General features: G+C 36.1%; 2 protein-coding genes across 5 annotated transcripts; both read left to right on the forward strand.

Moving 5' to 3' along the window:
* Positions 1-604: 604 nt before the first annotated feature.
* LOC105337732 (uncharacterized) lies at positions 605-5,090 on the forward strand. 4 transcript variants are annotated; one of them, XM_066085794.1, is made up of 7 exons: positions 605-762; positions 1,974-2,087; positions 2,335-2,430; positions 2,632-2,721; positions 2,917-3,021; positions 3,964-4,440; positions 4,735-5,090. In XM_066085794.1, exons 1-7 carry the CDS (start codon positions 739-741, stop codon positions 4,888-4,890), a joined length of 1,062 nt encoding a protein of 353 aa, XP_065941866.1. In that variant the 5' UTR covers positions 605-738; the 3' UTR covers positions 4,891-5,090. The 4 variants fall into 4 exon arrangements, with proteins under 4 accessions (XP_065941866.1, XP_019926640.3, XP_011440940.3 ...); XM_011442638.4 differs by having other exon boundaries at positions 606-762; positions 4,633-5,090; XM_020071081.3 differs by lacking the exon at positions 2,917-3,021 and having other exon boundaries at positions 4,633-5,090.
* Positions 5,091-7,464: 2,374 nt separating this feature from the next.
* Positions 7,465-21,452, forward strand: LOC105337817 (A disintegrin and metalloproteinase with thrombospondin motifs adt-1). Its single transcript, XM_011442754.4, has 22 exons — positions 7,465-7,547; positions 9,228-9,380; positions 9,485-9,883; positions 10,894-10,998; positions 11,432-11,911; positions 12,151-12,246; positions 12,454-12,621; positions 12,997-13,167; positions 13,372-13,542; positions 13,645-13,815; positions 14,044-14,151; positions 14,275-14,448; positions 14,774-14,944; positions 15,421-15,591; positions 15,708-15,815; positions 16,061-16,234; positions 16,481-16,648; positions 17,062-17,232; positions 17,792-17,899; positions 18,166-18,345; positions 18,537-18,658; positions 21,232-21,452. The coding sequence occupies exons 1-22, from the start codon at positions 7,508-7,510 to the stop codon at positions 21,325-21,327; spliced, it is 3,705 nt and encodes a 1,234-aa protein (XP_011441056.3). The 5' UTR covers positions 7,465-7,507; the 3' UTR covers positions 21,328-21,452.

Here is a 21,452-nt window from a genome sequence, read left to right on the forward strand (position 1 = left end):
ATGCTTTCTTTGATGTTTCATGCAGGTTATGAAGGTAGCGATCATTGCAGAAAAAAAATTACATAACCCGTACCCAGTAACGCAGGTTATGTTTTTTTTTTGCAATGTCGACTTTCATATCAAATATGGTTTTTTATATGCATATATACTCAGTAAATATAGAAAAGTAAAAACTTTCATTTCCAAAATGGGTCAAGAGATCATAATTTTGATGTTGCAATAGTTACTGCGTGACTTGCATTGTTTTAAACATATAAACACAGTTATTAATGTTTAGGCCTATACATATATGTATTAAATGTTCGAGGATTTGCCTTTGATGCAATGTTTAAAAGTTTACCAGGATGTGAACTTCGTTGGTTTCGTAAAGAAAACTTTTCTTTGTATCAAAATTTATTGCAGCAACCCTAGATAATGGTAACCATCTTTCTGGCAAGCTGGATTTATATCAAAAGGATTTTTAAAAAAGTTTAATTTGGAAAAAAAATTGCATTATTTTAAGAGTAGTTCCCCTTACTTTTTAGCAGACGAATTCCACGGAAATCCCAGTAGCTAAAATTAGCAATGTATTTTAAGAATGCAGCGCTCATTGGATGTTGTCGATTGATGACGTCATGATCGCCAAGGCTAGCGTTGTGTTTTGGTTACATCGCTAGTGTTTCAGCATCAGTAATTGAGGCAAGACGTGCTTTTCTGCAGAGCAAAACTGTATAACGGAAGTCAAAAACAGTTTAAAAGATGGATTCCTACTTGCCTAAAAGGGTAATGATGATGTGGAATCATTTACATACATTTTTTAAATTGATGTATAGGCCTGTCATATGGTGGCATATCTCTGCCTCTTGTGTGCAAATTATTTTTCTATTATGTCGACATGCAAGATAAACATGTTGACATGCAAGATAGTTATTTCGACATGCAACATAACTATGTTTACATGCAAGAAAACTGCAATCAAATAAGAGTTTAAAATTTTTTCTAATATCGCCAACATGTGACATCCAAGATGCTAGATACGCTTCCTATTGATGTCAACATGCAACTTCATTATGTTTTAACATGCAACTTCTTAATGTCGACATGCAACTTATTTACGTCGACATGCAACTTAGTTATGTTGACATAGTACAACTTCTAAGTTGCATGTCAACATATTTATCTCGCATGTCAACATACGTAAGTTGCATGTTGACATAAATAAGTTGCATGTCGACATAAATCAGTTGCATGTTGACATAAATAAGTTGCATGTCAGCATATTTATCTTGCATGTTAACATAAATAAGTTGCATGTCGACATAAAAAGTTAGATATGCCACCATACTATCAATATTTGGGGAAAAGCAAACGATCGCGATTTCGCAGATGTCAAGATATGGACTTCATGGTGTCAAGTGAAGTTTTAAAAATATCCAACTGAACCTATAGAGATAATTAATGTAGCTTGTAGACTTCATTTCTCGTGGTATAAATAGATAGGACAAATAGACTTATAAGGCTTTCTTAAAAATGGAAAATTCCGTATAAACGATTACAACTAGCGAAAATATACATAGATTATTCCTTTTTATTTTTTATATTAAATAGGAATCCACATACTATGCATATGATACTGTAGACGATTAAGTCATTAGAAACCTAAATTTTACTTTTTTAAATGAGCGATATTCAAAGTTTTCTTTGATTTATCTTTATGACTTATACATTCAAACAATATCACAATTTAAAGGAATGTATTTGGTACTTCGGTTCTAGCTAAAATTGCAACCAAAAATGCGCAGCATCAGTTTACTTTATATATTAGATCTACTTTTATTTTATATAAAAATATGTATTCATCTAATACATTTTGTATAAAAAATAAAAAAATTCAACAAAATATGTGTCACATCATACTGTATCTAAATTTCATCGCTTCTTCCTTTCGAAGATGTTTATGAGAATTCATTTTTTTTTTTGGTTCTTAATCACAGAACAGACTGGAAGAGTCCGATTTTTACCAGGCCAAAGAATCGTCTCCACGTTCTCACGAGAGAATGACTATGGATTTACCAACCGCGTCCAATATTTCCGGGACACATATGGAGGTCTTTATTTTTGAAGTTTTATCATACACATTACAAATACATGTACATGTACACGTATATTATGATAAGTTTCTGGTATTGGTGAAAAATAAACCTCTTTTGTTTATCCATATATTCTCATTTCTTTCGATCTTTAATCTAATCTTACTAGTTCTTCAATTAAATTTCCATCAAAAGTTTGTTATATAAAGAGTTTAGAAAAGACTCCTGCGTTTAAATTTAAATTCAAAATTTGATTTATTTGAAGGTCGAGCCCCCAAGTAATCGATCTCAGCCGATTGGTCATGGGGTGTCACGGTTCACCGGGTCCACTCGCACAGTGGGCAGAGCGGCGCTGGGCGGAGTTAGTATTCCTTGTACTCAATAAATATTTTTTCTGCCTACCAAAGAGAACTAAATGTTCATATTTCAAAAAATTTCAAAGTTTTTAAAGTATAATATATACAATACTGTCAACCATAGAATTAATGTTCACAGTTGTATGAAGATTAAGTAGGCAAGGATGGAAGTTATTTGTGTATGAAATGTTATTTTTTTTATAAAGGCAAATCGTGTGCTGAGTAAAGAACAAATCCGTCACTTTATAACCTCTACAGTGATCCCCCACCATCGTTCGCTGACCAGGGCTGAGTCGGTAAGCAGAATTATTTTGCAAATACTTCAATGCAGTATATAAAGTTACCTTAGTTTTTAGTTGCGAAAAAAAAAACCAACACCCACACGCATCCACTTCTATTTTTTAACGCTTCTTGAATTTGCGTTTGAAGGTTTTAGTTTTGAAACATTTCACACCAACTGTTATCAATTATCTTATTTTCATTTTATGAAGCGAGTAAATGAACCGTATTCGAGACCGGAAGACACCAACAGTGCTCACAAGAGACCGGAAATAATCAACCATTCGTCATCTGCCGTGTCGAGAACAAACATGGAGGTCACAATTTAGTTTTTCTATCAATATAAAAAAAAATAAGGTATTAAACGTAAGTGGTAGAATGTCGCTTTAGTCTTTTTTTACCTCGGGCCTTTCCGGCAAGCTCTGAACCTGCCGGAAAGGCCCGAGAAGTTGCGATTGCTAGACTACCTATGAATCTCTCTATCCCTCTCACGATCTTTTATGTAAAATTCTTAAATGATTTTATACTATGTGAAAGTGAATGATTAGTAATGATAACCGTTTTATTTACCGGACATTTCTTAATGTTTAAAGGTTGGAAGGCAATTTCAGACAAGTACTGTACAAATAGCATCACCGAACAATGGTTCGTCTAATTCAATGGTCAAAGGGATGGCAAATGGGATAACTATAAACAATTCTAGATTAAACAATAGAAGTAATTGTTATACACATGTGAAACAGTTACAATATAACTCTATAAAAAAATCCATCATTTTGACTGTTGGGCTGGACTTGTTGGATTGTGACTGTTAAAAAAGACTGTTGACCGGTGACGTCATATTCTACGAAAACGATTTATTAAATTAGTAGGGGTATAACAAAACAGTTGTTGACTGTGTTTCGGACAACAGTTGATCTGTCGGACCGACTCGCAAACTGTTGCCCGCGGCCTTCGGCCTCGATCAACTGTTGCCCTCACCATTCGGCCTCGATCAACTGTTGCCCTCGGCATTCGGCCTCGATCAACTGTTGCCCTCGAGCCCAGTCAACAACTGTATACAGGTATTAATACACATATATACTATGTATGGATTGTAATCAACACGATAAAAGTATTTAATACTGAATAAGTGATTTTATATTACACTGAAAAAAATGCATGCATGTGTATAGACTTACATAATTATATGTAATGTCGACTGTGTTTGATTTGTGCTGACATATTTTCATTGTTATTTGGTTACTTTATCCCAATAGGAATTCTCGACAAATAATGAGACATGGCTCAGAAATCCTGGGAATTTTGAGGAGGAGGAGGAGTTAAGCAGACAGCGGCCAGTAGCAATAGTCTCTCCCCAGACCCACAATAATCCCCAGAATACCCAAAGAGAAACCACGGCGGTCCCACAGGCAATACCTGTCCCCCAGAGGGTACTAGATTTCACAAATGCCTCACAGGAAATTCGAAGGGAGGCAAGGACGGTCCCACAGGAAATACCTGAGACAAGCAGTGTCGTACAGGTTATGCCGGGTCAGACCACCGGGGCCTCTCGGGAAGGATCCGTGATAACGGGTCTCCCACAGGAAACCCAAGAGAAGACATGTGTTCCAGAGATAGCAAGAGTTCTGAATGAAAACAAAAGAGAGGTTGTTATTGGTTCAAAGGGAATTCGATGCAGTATCAGTTTACCTCAGAGAACAAAGTTGTCGGTGTCCGTAAATTGTCAACATAACGTAAGTCTTAATTATTATACTATTCCTCATGAAATGCTAAAAAAAAAATGATATGAGACTTCATTACAAATTTACATGGATATGACAATGAATGATTATAACGAGTTTCTCAAAAATTGTAACTAATTAACTACTCACATATTCACTTTTTATTTTAAACACATTCTATATTTCATAACATATTTCCCCCAGGTCTTATCAAAGAATATTGAAGAAAACGATGAAATTGTGGATGACGATGTCAACGAATTTCTCCAACAGTTTTCTCTTGACAAATTAAACATCTCTCCACAGGAGCCGGCAAACACCCGTAGGGCTGTAGATGTGTCCCCGTGGGACCCCGAGTATACCCTCATTCCTGTGGATCGCTTCTCCTGTCAAGAACTTCGTGGTTCCGAGCGTTTCGTCCCCTGCCAGGATTGCTTCATTGACCTTAACCTTTTTTTGTAACCAGGGTCAGAAATAAAGCAGCGACCGTCGTTTTGGATGAATTTGAATTCAGTCTTTCAGATTTTTTTTATACAATTCTTTTAAACCAGAAATAGAACTGGCTTGTGATTTTCCACTGTATTTTTTAACGTTGTATTTTTGGATTATCCTTATTATTTTGTTCTTTTTATTAAACATCTGTTTTCAGTTCATGCATGAAATCGCTTTTGTTTTTATTTGTACCATACAGCAGCGTTGCTATGAAAACTGTATAAACTGAGTTGTCACATACAATAAACTTTAATAATTTTTAGAAATGAATCGTTAATAATATATGGAAAATAAAATTTTACAATTTTAGAGATTATTTGTTGTTGACTGTTAGAATAATTGTCCTCAAACAATATTGGAGAGTATCTTTGTTAAACGATGTTGTTGTAATAGCAAAAGCGTGAGAGGGTTTGTCTTCAATCAAAGTTGCATTCAAAACTGTTTCTATAATTGATTTCAAAAAAAGCGAAGAAAAAAACCAGACAATTTGCACACAATAGTCAGCATAAATCTGTAGAGATAACGGAATTGCGCATTTAGTAAATAAGCATACTGTACTTACAATCCTTTTTTCCCCGAAAGAATCAACATGAATCGTCCACATATGTCCAGGCATTTGAATCGTGGGAGCTATAAACCTGCAGGTACACCCCTGCGAATGTGTTCGGAATGTTTTCTTTATCGTTGCTAAGTATGCAATGAATCATGAGGTGCTCGAATGAAAGTTCACGAGACTTCCCCGAGATTTGTTCAGATCCTGTGAAATTTCGAGCGGAAGTATAAGTGTTCGGATAATATTCTATAAATACGTAAGTACTGGTCGTTTTATCATATCATATCCTATTTTGAATTATGTTAAAACACGAAAATCTATTAAGATGTATGTCTTATTTCATCATCTAACAGTAAACTGTTACTTGAACTACACGTTGATATTCAGAACAGAGTTATCGTTCATGTTTAAACAATGTACACGTGGTTGAAAATTGGGTTGCTTAATAAAATTATAGCCATGTTTGATGCTTGTGATGTGCAATACCGTGCTTTCTAAAAAAACGAATGAGTGTCTCTTTGTATAAAAACTTAGTATATCGAGCCATTTTCAAGGAACATTCTGCATAAAATAGTATAGTCTGTTTCAATATTGATCCTATTACTAGGTCAGGCGCGGATAGAAAATTAATCCTTAATATGGGGGATCGCTACTAAAAATGTTAATTGTTGCAACAGCAGAAAAAAATCTTATTATTTGCTAATGTCACATTTATTTCTAGAAGTCATTTTATCCACCAATTTATGAAGATAAAGTTTAAAATCAATAAATGTCCTGAATTTATATTTGATTACAAGTACCTATATTCTATGAAATAGACTATAAACACGAGGCACGATTTTACTGCGAAACTGAAAGGGTCAAATAAAACCAGGTGGTCTAAAGTTTAAATGACAATATTTACATTCACTTTTTTTCCCTCTATGAAATTGCATTGGTTGATTTGAGTGATATTTACGCATAACACAGAAGACCCAATCACCCAATCTAGTGCGTATAAATACATTCAGTATTCCTACAGTATTTCTCGAAGAACATGAACTGACTCTTCTCGCGACTTCAAACCGGATCACGACCTGATATTATACTTCCGCTGATTAATAGTTCATTGATGTAAATATATTTTGACGGTTCAATGAATTAAATTGATTAATTTCTTAGTATACCAAAAGTATATTCATTCAATTACATAAAGAAAAATAAAATTGGGTTATTAGAATTTAAAACGCTGTGCACTATTTTCGTCAGCATAATTCGGCTGTTTCAGTGGCTCTTTCGTTAATTTCGTATAACTCGTTGAATAAGACAGAGCTTTTCAAAAATAAATGATGTTTTCGGGAAGGAAATAAATGTTAAAATACGTAAATATAAGCATTGAATCATTATTTTTTGAAAGATGTGGTCTCATAACTGCAACGGTGTGCATACAAATTGAAAAACGCGCGCTAGCGCGTTATGATAATTTGTTTGCACACACCGATTCAATGCTTAAATAACATTCGCAGGGGTGAGCTAGAGAGTCACTGATATGGACAGTCATCGGCTCGTTAGAAACATCTTTACGTAAATACTGTAGATTCCTAATAAAATGCGAGGAATTAATATCCGCGTAATATCGCAAAAAGCGAACCTCGCGAAATCAAAAATCTCGCTTTTATTTTCTGAGAGTTAAGAACATTAAGAAATTAGTATAAAAGTTCCATGTTCGCGATTTTATATTCTCGCTTTAAACGATTCCATAATAATACGACATTAACTATTGTTTAGTTTCTGATAACTAACATTTCCAACTTCTAGCATACAGGTAAATATGCTAAAATAAACTTTCCAAATACATGTACCAATACTCAAGTTTTTCAACTTTCAGTGGTTAACTTTGTTTTTCAGCTTCTAAAAGAACAATAAAAAACATGAAAATTCATGACCGACAGCAATATTATACGTCAAGTTTTTCATCCTTGAAATAATCACAATCCTTACATTGATAAGAAAACAGGACCTTCATTTATACGGATTGGATATAATGTCGGCGATATGAAACCGAATTACATGGGAGTAATTGTTTTCGTGATCTGTAAGTACATACTTTTTTGATTTGAGTACTTTTTGGAAATCAAGAATTTTAATTAAGACATTCATAACGTGTTTACATTTATCAGCGACCGAATCAGCCGATTACCGATAACATCCGTGGAAATTATATTATAAAGAAATTAGTTTGATTAAAATGTTTGTTTAAGGTATCCCAATCCTCAATGTTCTTGTATCAAGAATTTCTTGAGAAGTATATCATTGAAATCTGTAGACAAAATATACCTAATAAATACCAAGATAATGGAAGGTCAGTGTTCATACATGTACCTCTGAGTTATGGCCAATTTAATTTGAATTTTTTGCACCTAAAATGCGACTTTAAGCCTGATTAGGATTTGTTGTCAGTATTTTTGATTATTTTTATTTCTTCAAATATTTTTTTTGATTATGCACAATGTTTACACTGAATAGAGGGATTTCGAAAAAATTATGAACGAAGCTGCATAATTTTTTGGTGACCTTTTTGCACTTAAAATAGACAATTTCTAAAATAGTTACAATTTGATCAAGCATAAAATAAGATTAATCCAATTTGCCTTGATATGTATTCAGTATCATTTTGACATAATAAAACATGGGGGTCAGTGATGTCTGATTTTAAATATATGGCTTCAAAGGTAAAATTCTCGCAAAAAATGGCTTTAAAAAATTCAGACATTTTCTACATATTTGTATGAAATTTTGCTAATCGTGTATCACTCTCTAAAAATTCAGTTTTGTACATGTCACACAGAACCTATAGAACATGTCACAAACTTATCAAATGTTAAAAATGTGAATTATGAATAAAAGAAAAATTTTCGTCTAAAAAAAGCCTTACGCACGAAAAATAGTTCTCCCAAGAACTTGTTTGTTTCTTGGATTCAAACGGATTTTCTTTATGGATATTGTGTAATTATGAAATAATGATCCCTTTTTGATTATCAAGAAAATAAAATCATATTCATTGAAAATATAATGATCAACTGCGCAATGAAATCAAAACGTGAGGAGTGATATACGTTAACTAATTCAACAGACTGCAATTATAAATATACTGCTTGTGATAAAAATCACTTAATACATGTATAATGGGACATCAATTGTGATAATAACACAATATCCTCAATGTTGTCAGAAGGTTGTAGATTTGTTATCACATGTCAATACGTGGTGGGAACCCAAGAGTTTAAGTCCGTTACCTCTGCTTAGAAATTCCGTTGATTTCGACAACAACGTTTACACAAAAGAAAAACAAAACAACAAAATTACCAGGCAAAAGCTAATTATTATTTTAGCATGGATACAGCATTTCTTATAGATACCTGTCTTTAATTTTTTTTTTTTAGTGGAATGATTACCCCCCCCCCCCTCCACAACCCCCCACCCCCAAAAAGTGGCTTGTGGACCACATCGCTCACCTGAATAAATGTATTTATTGACTAGTTTTATACAAATACAAATCATTAGAATGTCTTGATTATGCACATTAGTTTAACGCAATGGTCATATGGTTATTTAGGCCCAAACACCCATTAGCTTTCTGTTCAATAAAAAAAGAGACCTTTTCTACAATAAAAAACATTAGAAGATAACCGCCGTTCAAGGACAGCTAAATTTAGGTATGTTATCATTTATACACATTGGGTTTACTTAAGTACATATTGGTGGGCCGTTGTAGGTCTGTGTCTAGGAGGCGTGGCCCACTGCAGCACTTACTTCCCCTGTACCATCGCCTCAGACTGCCCGGGCACCTGCTACTTCAAGTCGGAGCGGCCAATCTGTGGGGCGGAAGTGATTGACGGCTACCTGGCGCGGATCTGTGTCTGTGTCGGTCAGTAGAAGTCGACGATTTATCTTAAAATTCTATAGTATTAAAGGCTGGTAGGTTTTTATTTTACTGATTGTATATATTTGTTCTGCTTTGTCTTTTGACAGCAAATGAGTGCAACACGGACGCACAGTGTTCACAGCATCACTGTATAGCAGGCTATAAAGCCGTCTGCTCCACGACTTCGCACCAGTGTAGCTGTCAGCACACATGCTCACGCGCCTCCGACTGTGTTCGATATAACTGTCCTCATGGCGGCGACATAATGTGTTCGTCAGTCTACGGGTCAACCAGTACGTGCGCATGTCAAAATGGTTGCTCTTCAAATGGCGACTGCAGCACAAACATCTGCTCGACAGGAAGTACTTCCGTTTGTGATGGCGGCCATTGTAAATGTAAAGCCACGTGCCACTCGGATTCTGATTGTCCCATCTTTGTCACGTGTCAGGCCGGTACGATGGCATATTGCTCACCATCGAACAAACACACTTGTGAATGCGTGGCACGTACGTAACACTTTCTTCAGTTCTGGTCCGTCTGTTCGGTGAACCACTAATTGAACTGGGCAGGCGTGTACATGTATACATGTTTTGTCTATTAATTGGGTTAGATATTTGTACCGTAGATCACTAAATCACACACATTTGACCCAAAAATCAAATGGGGTCAATCACTTGTCATTTCAAATATGTGCATCAAATCTGTTCATTGTCGAGTAAACTCAGCGAAAATTGTCGGTCCATGTTTGACCTCTCGATCTACATTTGGTCACTATCAACAAAGGTTGCTTACCGTCAGGGAATCTGACAAAAGATAATTTAGTAAACCAGACTGTGACCTTTTGTCCAGATTATATGAAAAGCACACTTTCAAATGCCACGTCCAACCTGTGTAAGTTTCCAAGCACAAGCTTTAACAATCTTGATAGGACATTCGATCTATGCGGAGGCGTCTGAGTGCACGCTGTGATATTTTGGTTTCCAGTAGTAAATTGAAAATTCTAACTTTAATCTTGGATTTTGCATCTTGAAAGTTGAAAATTTCAAGATTAAAGTTGGAAATTCCAACTTTTAAGTTGGATCTATCAAAATTAACGTTAACTTTTGAAGTTGGAATTTTGAAAAAAAAAATCACAATGTAGCACCTATACGCATTCGTACATCTAACGACAACTATTCAAATGATTGACTTTTGAATTAGAAAAAAAAATCCACAAGAAAACATATGTTCTTTCCAAACTAATTTGTAGAATAGTTAAGCAAAATTAACAAGAACATTTTCAAAAATAGACAATTATTATGAAATGATGATGATGATGATGACAACAATGGTGGTTTTACCTGTAGTGTTGGTATTAACAACGACGATGATGATGATGATAAAAGTTGTGGTGGCGGCGGCGATGGTGGTTATGATGATGATGATGATGATGATGATGATGATGAACTACAAAAAGCATTCTCTTTACCTAATTTCAATCTAATGATTTCGTATTTTCATTTTATTTCATCTCCAGAACCAGGTTACGTAAGGACATGTTCAGCAAACACCGAGTGTTCAAAAAATTACTGCAACCGACAAACTGTTCCTTATTGCGCATCAAACCAATGTGGCTGCACAGGTAAACAAACAAACAAACAAACTACAGACAAACACATACACTCGTAGTGTAATCCCTCAGTTACAGATATCTAAAGCTGTTTGAATGATGCCATCTTCACAATTTTTGCATCAGGTAGATATTAAATACCAAATTTGAGATTACGATAGTCGTAAAAGAACTACATGATTGTGAATTACGTCATGAGGGCTGTGAATTGCGTCATTAAGGACAGATAAAAGGGACAATTATACCCGTATAATCAAAACTCTAGTTTTTACCTTACTTCGTTACTCGGAAAAGTCTTTACTAGCCTGCCATGTACATGTGGATGACATTTGTAATCGTCAATATTTGTGTTTGCTTTTAATTTGATTATATTTTACGCTCTTGATTAATAACATGAAAAAAAATCGAACTAGACAACTGATTGAAAAGAAATAATTTCAAACAGATTGTTTGGCAGCGACTGATTGTAGTCAATATTGTCCACGTGGATTCGAGAGAAGATGCAAGAGCAACCGATGTGTCTGCGAAAGTAAGAGCTGTACCACACACGTGGAATGCGTGTACCATCAATGCCAATCAGGTTATACAGCAGCCTGCGCGTCCAACACACACCAATGTGCCTGTGAACGCATTTGTCAGGGGAACAATGACTGTGCCCGAAAGCGGTGTCCGAATGCCGATCCCATGTGTACTCCGGCGCAAGTCAATACATGGATCTGTTCCTGTGAGACCACGTGCTCACAGCACGGCGACTGCTCCAATCACCACTGTTTCTTTGGCTATAACAAGGTCTGTGACTCCGGATCCTGTGGATGTGGACGCAACTGTAGAGTTGACAGTGACTGTACTCGCTACAACCGCTGTCCGTCAGGGAAATCTCCTTTCTGCATGGCGGTGTCCGGCACGCATGCTTGTCTGTGTCTCGGTAAGACTTGTCCAGGCATGAGTATATGGAATAAAGGGTGAGGCTGGGCCCTAATTAAAAAAAAAATATCTTATGGTTTAGATTTTTTCTTGTATTTACAAAAGTAGAAGTCAATTAGCCCATTTTTGGTCTTGTCCTTTCATTTTGAAATACGATGCATCAGCAAAATTATTTCATTATATCTTGCAAAGTAAAAATATCTCTTTAATGAGAATTACGACTGAGTTTGTTACACGCAGAATGTAACGACGATGCAGGATGTTCCCACCACAGCTGTGGACGTGATTTCCACCCGAAATGTTCTCAAAATATTTGCACCTGCGATCATAATCCAAGTAAGCACATCTGAATGGTCATATGGAATGTACATAGAATTTGTATTTTACATGTTATCAGTTATAAAAGTATTTTATATATTTTGGTTGTTAATACATGTACTAATAATAGGTTCTATCAGGTTGATTATCAATTAAGTTAGAACTTTACTAGGAGAGCAAAGCAAGCACATAGTTCATAAATATAACTGCTATTAATTTAAATAGTCAATGGGCACTGGTCGTCGTGGGGAAGATGGAACACTTGTTCAAATACTTGTGGAACCGGAACTCAAACTCGTCAGCGTTCCTGTAATAACCCACGTCCGAATTACGGTGGCGCCAACTGTGCTGGGAGCAGAAGCGACACCCAGGCCTGTATTGTATCGTGTATTGGTGAGTGATAGAACCGTCATTAATTGTCTGCTCCAAAATCAATTTGACACCCCCCCCCCCCCCCCCCCGCCCTTCAAGCCATGGAATTATGAATCACAAATAGTTCAACAAGATTATCTAAGGAGGCTGGACGGTCAGCAAATCTATCGAACTCTTCTTCTTAAGGAGATAAATATAGTCTATAAATGGCCGCGATCATCAAGCTCTCTCAAAATCGTAATTATTGTTCCTCAAGTTGTCTCCTTTTACCATGCAGTAGCAAATTCACTGATCTTCTATATTTTTTTCTGTACAAACTTGATTTTTCATGCCAGTTATTACGAATTTCCTTCATTAAACACTTACATAACAAAATGATACATCATATTGATTCAGTCGATGGACAGTGGTCGGCTTGGAGTCGATGGACTTCTTGTTCAACATCGTGTGGCCCGGGGTCTGAGACCCGACAAAGAACTTGCACGAACCCGGCGCCAGCCCACGGGGGGAAAGGATGCGGTACAGCGAGTCAGGAGACCAAGGCATGCAATACTAAACACTGCCCAGGTATAATGGAAAAAAAAGTATCATCCCCGTGACAAGGAATAACACTAAGATAGCCATAAATTAAAAGTCTTCGATCTCGTCATGATACTTCATAATTCTAAAAAAAAAAATCAATAACAATGATGTCATCATTTATTTATATATAAGGTTTAAAAAAACATTTACATTAACATAACGATTTGTAGTTCTAATCTTTGCAAATAGTTGATGGCGCATGGTCACGATGGGGCTCTTGGGGTGCCTGCTCGACCACGTGTGGTACAGGGGTTCATATCAGATATCGTTCCTGCGACAGCCCCAAGCCGGCCTATGGCGGGCACAATTGTAGAGGCGCCAATCACCAGTCTCAAACATGTAACCTGGGACCATGCCCAAGTACTAGTTTTATAATTTGTTGTTTTGATAATATTGCATCCACTTTAAAGAACCCGTCTTTTTTTTAAATTTTGTGCACAAGTATTAACATCTTTATTGCAGTACACGGTGGTTGGTCAAATTGGGGAAGTTGGGGCTCTTGTAGCGTTACGTGTGGAGCTGGAAGTATATCACGAACACGATCTTGCACACACCCAGCGCCATCTCACGGTGGAAAGCCGTGTTCCGGAAGTGTTCGAGATACACAATCGTGTATTTTAGCCCCTTGCTCACGTATGCAAATAAATTCTAAACAAAATAAAACAAATTGATAAAAGTAATGAAATAGATTGGGAAAAAAGAGTGAGAAAGAGAAATCCATATGATAGTAAGGAAAAGATTAGGATTTTTACGCAGTATTCAAATTTAATTTTACTAACGTTAGCTTTCAAATCCCGAGTGAAGGAGATACATAGACAATAAAACTTGCGGTCAGTCGGATTGTCCTTTTTCTCTACCCAGGCTCATGTGCTGACTCTAGCGACCAATGTGCCTTACTGAAGGACGTTTTCTGCGCACCTGGCAATGTGGATGGTCAAAATGTCTGTCCTCAAACCTGTGGACTTTGTCGTAAGAAACAGAAACACTATACTATCAATATGAAACCAAACGGTGAAGGAATTAAGAAAGATGCGTGATTCTTTAAAAAAAAAACAATTGCCAGATTTCTTATATATTCTTCTATTTTGCTAGCGGTTGATGGTGGCTGGGGTAATTGGGAAAATTGGAGTGTTTGTACCGCAACCTGTGGGGGCGGGGTCAGACTCAGATCGAGGCAGTGCGATAACCCAGCTCCATTACGTGGTGGGGTAGACTGTATTGGATTTGCACAGGAGGCAGGAGATTGCAACGCAGAGGAATGTATAGGTAAATCAAAGACTTGTGTCTGCTATCCTTAAAAATCGCTCTTAAATTGGATTTGAAATAAATTAAAATGCAAATACATGTAGGTGCTAGAATATGGTTCTTTATTTCCTTTTTTCCATCTCTTCCTCCATTAATGAAATCAGTAATATTATTATACAGACAGGTTGCAAGTGAATTTTTTGAAACGTTGATATCAATGAAATGATGGTATTCACATCATCCTTACAGAAAGATAAATGACTTTACATGATGGATGATGTACATTACATTGTTCTTTTGTAACAATTCTGAGCAATTTCAATGGCAAGATGTATTGCTTCTTCAGTGGACGGGTCATGGGCTTCATGGGAAAGCTGGACCACGTGTTCAGTCACGTGTGACGGTGGAACAAGCGCTCGGTTCCGAAGTTGCTCCAACCCCACGCCCTCTAGCCTAGGGAAATATTGCGTTGGTCCGTCATTTGACGTCACAGCGTGTTCTCAGATACCTTGTCCAGGTAAATTGTTTGTAATATTGGTCAGGTAAATAGGTCCCGAAGAACACTTGTCTATAAAGTCCAGTAATTGCCGGACACGGTTTTTTTCTACACTTTCCCAAAAGAGTGGATGGGCAGTTTAAAAAATTATTTTTCTAGAACACCAAGAAAATTGACGGTTAATATAAGAAAAACCCATAGGAAATATCAAAATAAAGTCTGGATTACAAAGTGAATGTAGCTTCTAACAAAAATACTTTAGTAGGTCAACACTTTTGTTGACCTACTAGACTAATTGTGTCATAATTTTTCTAAAGACAACCTTTTTGCTATTTCGTAATACCGGTATTCTAATTCTAACACTCTTAAACCACTTACGTTTTATGCTAGCTCATGTTCCGGTCAGTACTAATTGAGATATTTTCATATCAGATTGACGACAAGAAGTAATCTTTCCATTAAAAAATGTTTTCCAATGACGCGTTCTCTCTTTCCAGTAAACGGAAATTGGTCCGCCTGGTCTGATTGGTCCACATGTAGTGTCACGTGTAGCGTTGGCGTGGAAACAAGATCCCGAAGCTGTGACAATCCCCCGCCTCAGTTTAATGGGCATGCGTGTGTTGGCAATGTCACAGACACACAACCCTGCAATGATTCTGTATGTCCTTGTGAGTGATCTATAAAATCTATACCACTCTTTTTCAATAGATCAATAAGATGAATTATTTTGGAGAAAACCGGACGGAATAGTTATAGTGTTTTTTTTTTTCAATGTCTATTCAAGATGTTTGCAAAGACTTGAGTCCGGAATGCTCTACCCATAAGAACGTGTTTTGTGCAGCGGACCATCCCTATGGCCAGCAATTATGTCCTGTTACCTGTGGCACCTGCAGTACGTGCAACTTTTAATTCTAATATACGCTTTTCTGATGCTAGTAACAATTACATTTTACAAGGATTGAAGTCAGTTTTGAACTTAACTTTACCAACTGAAAGTTCGCCTTCGAAACAGGCACATTTATTTACCACTCTTTGTTTCAATTTTTTTTTCACTGATGGGACAGCATTAACTTTCCTGCTCTTGTTTGAGAGGCAGCTACGCAATCATATATATGTCTTCCTTTGTCGTTGGTGTAGGAGTAGATGGCAAGTGGTCACAGTGGTCGGCCTGGAGTTCATGCAGTGTCAGCTGTGAGAACGGAACCAGACATCGCACCAGGAATTGTTCAGATCCTGCACCAGCCTTTGGCGGGAAAGACTGTAATGGGACAAGCAGCGAAATCGAGAACTGCGCGCCAGAAGCATGTCCAAGTAAGGTTCTCGCGTCATACGATGACATTGCATTTTGTGAAAATTAAGTTGAACTATTGAATGTGCTTCTATTTCATCCAAAATGACGAAAAATGATAATTTGATCAACAGTTTTGTTGCGGACATGAAGATAGATATTTACACAGATCTCTTTTTCATTTCGAAAGACATATTTAACTTGCATGAATTTGGCGAAGGTGGAGAGATCAAAACTTTCCTCATTCGGTGCTACCGCTTTCTTGGCAGTTCACGGGAAGTGGTCTGATTGGGCTGGATGGTCGTCATGTTCCCTGACTTGTGGAGCAGGCGTTCAAACACGTGATCGGAAGTGCAACAATCCAGCGCCTTCTCATAACGGAAATTTCTGCACCGGGGATCCCTATGAGATCAAGCCATGTATACATGGGTGTCCAGGTAGCGTTCGTTCGGAAGATAAATACATGAAGACCAAGAATACATAATCATTGTCCATGTTTTTGGTTTAATGGCCTACGTGTGAAGAATTGTCCACTTTATTGTGAGGGAAGAGTTTGTCAATGTCGTTGAGCTCGACTTTATTAGGAGTTAGCTAAAAAATAAAAGGCTTTAATAATTCTATCAGAGATATTTGCATCTCTAAACTTACTTGTTCGCGTACAAAATAAACTACGAATGTTTTTGTCAATATATTTCAATTTTTTTTCATAAATGTATTTATTGATACATTGTGTTATTTAATCCGGATTTTGTGCAACGTCTTGCATGTTAAACTTTATATTTGTATTCTTGGCTATGTATTCCGTCGGCTAAACTTAAAGGCAATAAAAGTTAAACTTCTCTCCCTGTAGTGAACGGAAGTTGGAGCGATTGGTCGGGCTGGTCACTATGCAGTGTCACGTGTGGAGCGGGTGTACTTAAGCGCACGCGCGCATGTACACATCCGTCACCAAGGTTTGGTGGCCAAAACTGCAATGGACTGGACACAGAGACTCAACCCTGTAACAAGACGGAGTGCCCACGTCAGTTATTATATTTTTCGTTTATATTTTGTTAAACGTCATCTCGAAAATCGCTTGCATTTATTGGGACGTCATAATGCCGCTATTGAGGTTGATGGTATGGAGTAAAGAACTACGATACTAGTGTATGTTTGTTCATTTAGAGTAACCCCGAATATCTAAAAAAAAATCATATCTTTTAGTTGTAAGTTTATCTAAATGCTGGGACTCGTAACAACCAAAGTAGTTAAATACTTAAAGCCAGACTTTTTTCATTGAAAACGTACATGTTAACTAGTAATTTCATACAAAAACAACCATGCTTCTAAACTAATTGCTCTTAGTTTTTGCGATGCTTCCATAGACAGGCTGAAATTGGAACTCACATATACATTCGAAATCTTAATGATGGCAATTTTCACCTAAAAATTAAACAGACAAAGTAACTAACATCGACAACTACCTTAAAAATAACTTCATATAAGAAATTATACAGCAAAACCAAAAACCAAAAAATTCACTCATTAATGTATTCCAAAGCCGAGTATTTTCACGTTGTTCTGAACTCTGTGTGTTTTAGTACTGTGTGAGGACCATGACCCCGGATGTACTATCTTTACCTCCAGCATCTGTGATGTCAACAATCCACAAGGCCGACTCATGTGTCCAAAAAGCTGTGGTAGTTGTGGTTAGTATAAATAATTACTATGAATTAATAAATTGTCAGTTTAAATTTTAGAAAATGGATGAGATAGGTAACCTTTATTTTTTTAGACGCGCAATCAACCGTTCCCAGTTCTTTTGGAGGATGATTTTTGCGATTAATTTTGACTTACTCTGGCGGTTAATTGCCAAAATCAAGCTCGATGATACATTCTGAAATTGTCAAAATTACCACCGTAGAAACAGAATGTTCAAAAATTACGTACATGTTTTTTTCTTGTGTACTTAAAGACGTTGATGGAGGTTGGAGCTCCTGGGGACATTGGTCTGAATGCAGCGCCACCTGTGGTGATTTGAGCGTTAGAAAACGTAATCGACTATGCAATAACCCCATCCCACAGAATGGCGGGAAAGCTTGTGAGGGTCAGATCTTTGAGCTCGAACTTTGCAACGTCACATCATGTCCTCAAGGTACATGCTTAGACGTCCGTTTTCACATCACCTGAAATTAACGACCATTTTAATACTATACACTTATTAATGATCCCCACCTAATTTATATTTATAAGAATTATTTTTCATTATATATTATTTAAAGGTCTATAGATTGATCTTTTAGCTAGAGTCCTGTTTTCTTTAACAACATGTTGCGTCATATTCAGGTAAGCCTTGTCCGACATGTGATGAACATCTCAGCTGTACGTGGGACCATTTTTGTGACGATACGGAGACTTGCATGATACGGTCATACAGCGGTTATAACTTTACTGTCCACTGTTCTAAGGTATGTATTGATTCCAATGTATGTATTGATTCCAAGGTATGTATTGATTCTAAGGTATGTATTGATTCCATCATAGATATGTATGGATTCTAAGGTATGTATTGATTCTAAGCTATGTATTGATACTATGTATTGATACGGTCGTATGCAACACATTCGTTTGGGGTATTGCATTACGGAAACACAAAATACCGTAATGCGGGCGTACATCTTTATCAGGCTACGGTTATAACATTTCCGTCCAATTTGTGTAATAATTACATGTAGTCATAGCATGCATGACTTACCCATCTACTCTAGGAATTGAAATGCTGCAATTGTTCATTGTTTTTTAGACGGGTCATGTGACCCCGTCTATTGGTTTACTGTCAGCCGAAGTCTCAAACCGGAAGGCACGCGTAGAACACATGAATTGAGTCTACGCGTAAAAAAACAGTGCAGAAAGTTTTCATGCATTTCAGTAAATATGTATTATAAAAACACACATTAAATCTTTTCAAGTCCTCTGTGTATAAACAAAATTCTATTTAGAAAATAAACAAATAGTTTTATTGATCAAAATATTCTTGCTCGGGTTCAAATGTGGAATGAGTTACGTAACTGAATGCACAGCGCCGTTGACGATTCAGTTGGTGTACGAGCTCATTTTAAATCAATAGAAGAGGTTGATGGTGGAATCGAAATTAAAGTTCCCAAACGCAATGTGCCATTTTTGAAAAGTTGTGAATTTTATTTTGACAATCTTTCACCTGAATATTACCAAACTTCATGCGCAAGCCTAAGTTAAAATCGGGATGGGTTATACACAGATGTTTTACAAATTGAAAAAGGTGTTTCATTGGCTTCCAGTCTACTTGCGGTATGACTGCTGTTCGTCTCTAAAGGAATTTTGTACAAAGAAAGTAAAAACAAGTCTGAATTTTCCTTCTCGTTTGTTGGCTCTTTAGTTGATTAAACTGAAATTAAATTTTAAACAATGCATTGTCAGCAAAATCTATAATAGATTATGCATTTTGGAAGACTTATACATCATATAATATATACAATCTTATCGATTGAAGAACCAAGTTAAATGTTAATTTTCATGTTTTCCGGCTTAGTTGGAATCAGGCTTGGGGTGAATTACATTGTAAAATAATGCATTACATTACCATTATTTCATGAATTAGGGCATTAAATTACCATTACCATTACTTAATTTTCTTGAAGTAATGCATTACATTACTATTACATGAGTAATGTAATGCATTACCATTACTTTGTGAAAAGTCAATAAGTTTTAAAAAAGTAATTTAAAAACTAAATAAAGAGTTTTTGTAAATATTTCAGAAATAAAACATGCTTAAAATATTTACAGGTTCATGTTCATGTTCACTATCAGGTTCAGATTTAATTACTTATATAAGATTGCTGTTGCACTTGTATTTCTCAAAGTAAGGTTGGTCCCGTAACATTTACACGCTAATGGCGGGGTTGACCATCTCTGTTATTTATGTCTCTGATTTTCGGAGTATGATTTTTAATGAAAGGAACGGTTGTATCGTAATTCGTGTAGGTGATGCACGAGTTTACACAAAAAAGTAGTAAGTGGCGAACGGATTTATTTTTACCTATTAATTTTGCATGAATCGCAAATGAAGAAAATCGTGTCAGATAAGTCGGTCTTAAAAATCAAAATGGCGACCGGGACAAATCTTTTTATTGTCAAAGTTCTTGGAATCTTATTGTAAAAAAATATTTCTAACGTCAGGTGCATGTGTTTGTTATCGTTATACAAATGTTCACTTTGTTTTTTAATTCAGCAGTTTTAGAGTTTTCGGGGTTTTAATAAAACTTTTATTACGGATACTGTCCGACTTGTGGATTTTCCCTTGGAACACAAAATTGAATAAATCTAATGGTTAAAATTATCTACTTTGATATAGTTGTTTGATTTTCCCGGTTAGTAGTAATTTTTAAAATTTTCCTTGGGGTCTTATTTTACATAATATACCGTTGTGTCAATTTTCTACAATTATGACGACCGGGATTGAGTACAATTTAGACAAAGTATTAAACAATTGCAAAAAAGCCGAATTAACGTAGATTGTAACAAATAATTCAAACTTATTAATTTTGGAAGTATATTGGAGGAAATCCATGACAATTACAAATTCAAACTTTCAAGACCCCGTCTTTCAGTACTCTCAGTACTTTGATTTTAGGTATGAAATTTATGAGATGATCTTGCATGTTTTATTATATCTTTGAGACCACCTACGATTCATACGGCCTTGCAAGGGGTGTAACATTATTGGTGTATTTTATACAGCGTAGAGTTGTAGTATTACAATACTAGGTACGTTATAAACAATCGTTATTCAAAGATGTGTGTATTTATTTTGTAAAGGATTGTATATGATGATAAATATGGCACTGTTGTTGTTTTTGTTAATAAAGGAAAGTCGGTTGTTTTATTGTTGTTGAATAGCTACAATTTTGATTTTTTTTATCTTTAATTAAATGATTTATCTACTAGTAATTTGTACAAAATCTTTGCGTTTAATATTGTTATTCTTTTTTTTTTTTTTTAGAAAGAAGACTGTTCGTTTGAGAAGGATGTTTTATCCAGCGGGGAGATATTTTGCTGTGACGACAGACCCTGTCTACAGGGAATTCTCGCCAACTAAAATATCGACTGAAGTGAATCGCATAGGAAATAAATTTACCTAAATACTAATAAATCCTTTAATGTACACGAAATGCCGCATTGGGATATAGTTTGTAAAGTGATAAATATGTTTTTGATTCATCA

Source organism: Magallana gigas, chromosome 5 (assembly GCF_963853765.1).
Source record: "Magallana gigas chromosome 5, xbMagGiga1.1, whole genome shotgun sequence".
Lineage (NCBI taxonomy): Eukaryota > Metazoa > Mollusca > Bivalvia > Ostreida > Ostreidae > Magallana > Magallana gigas.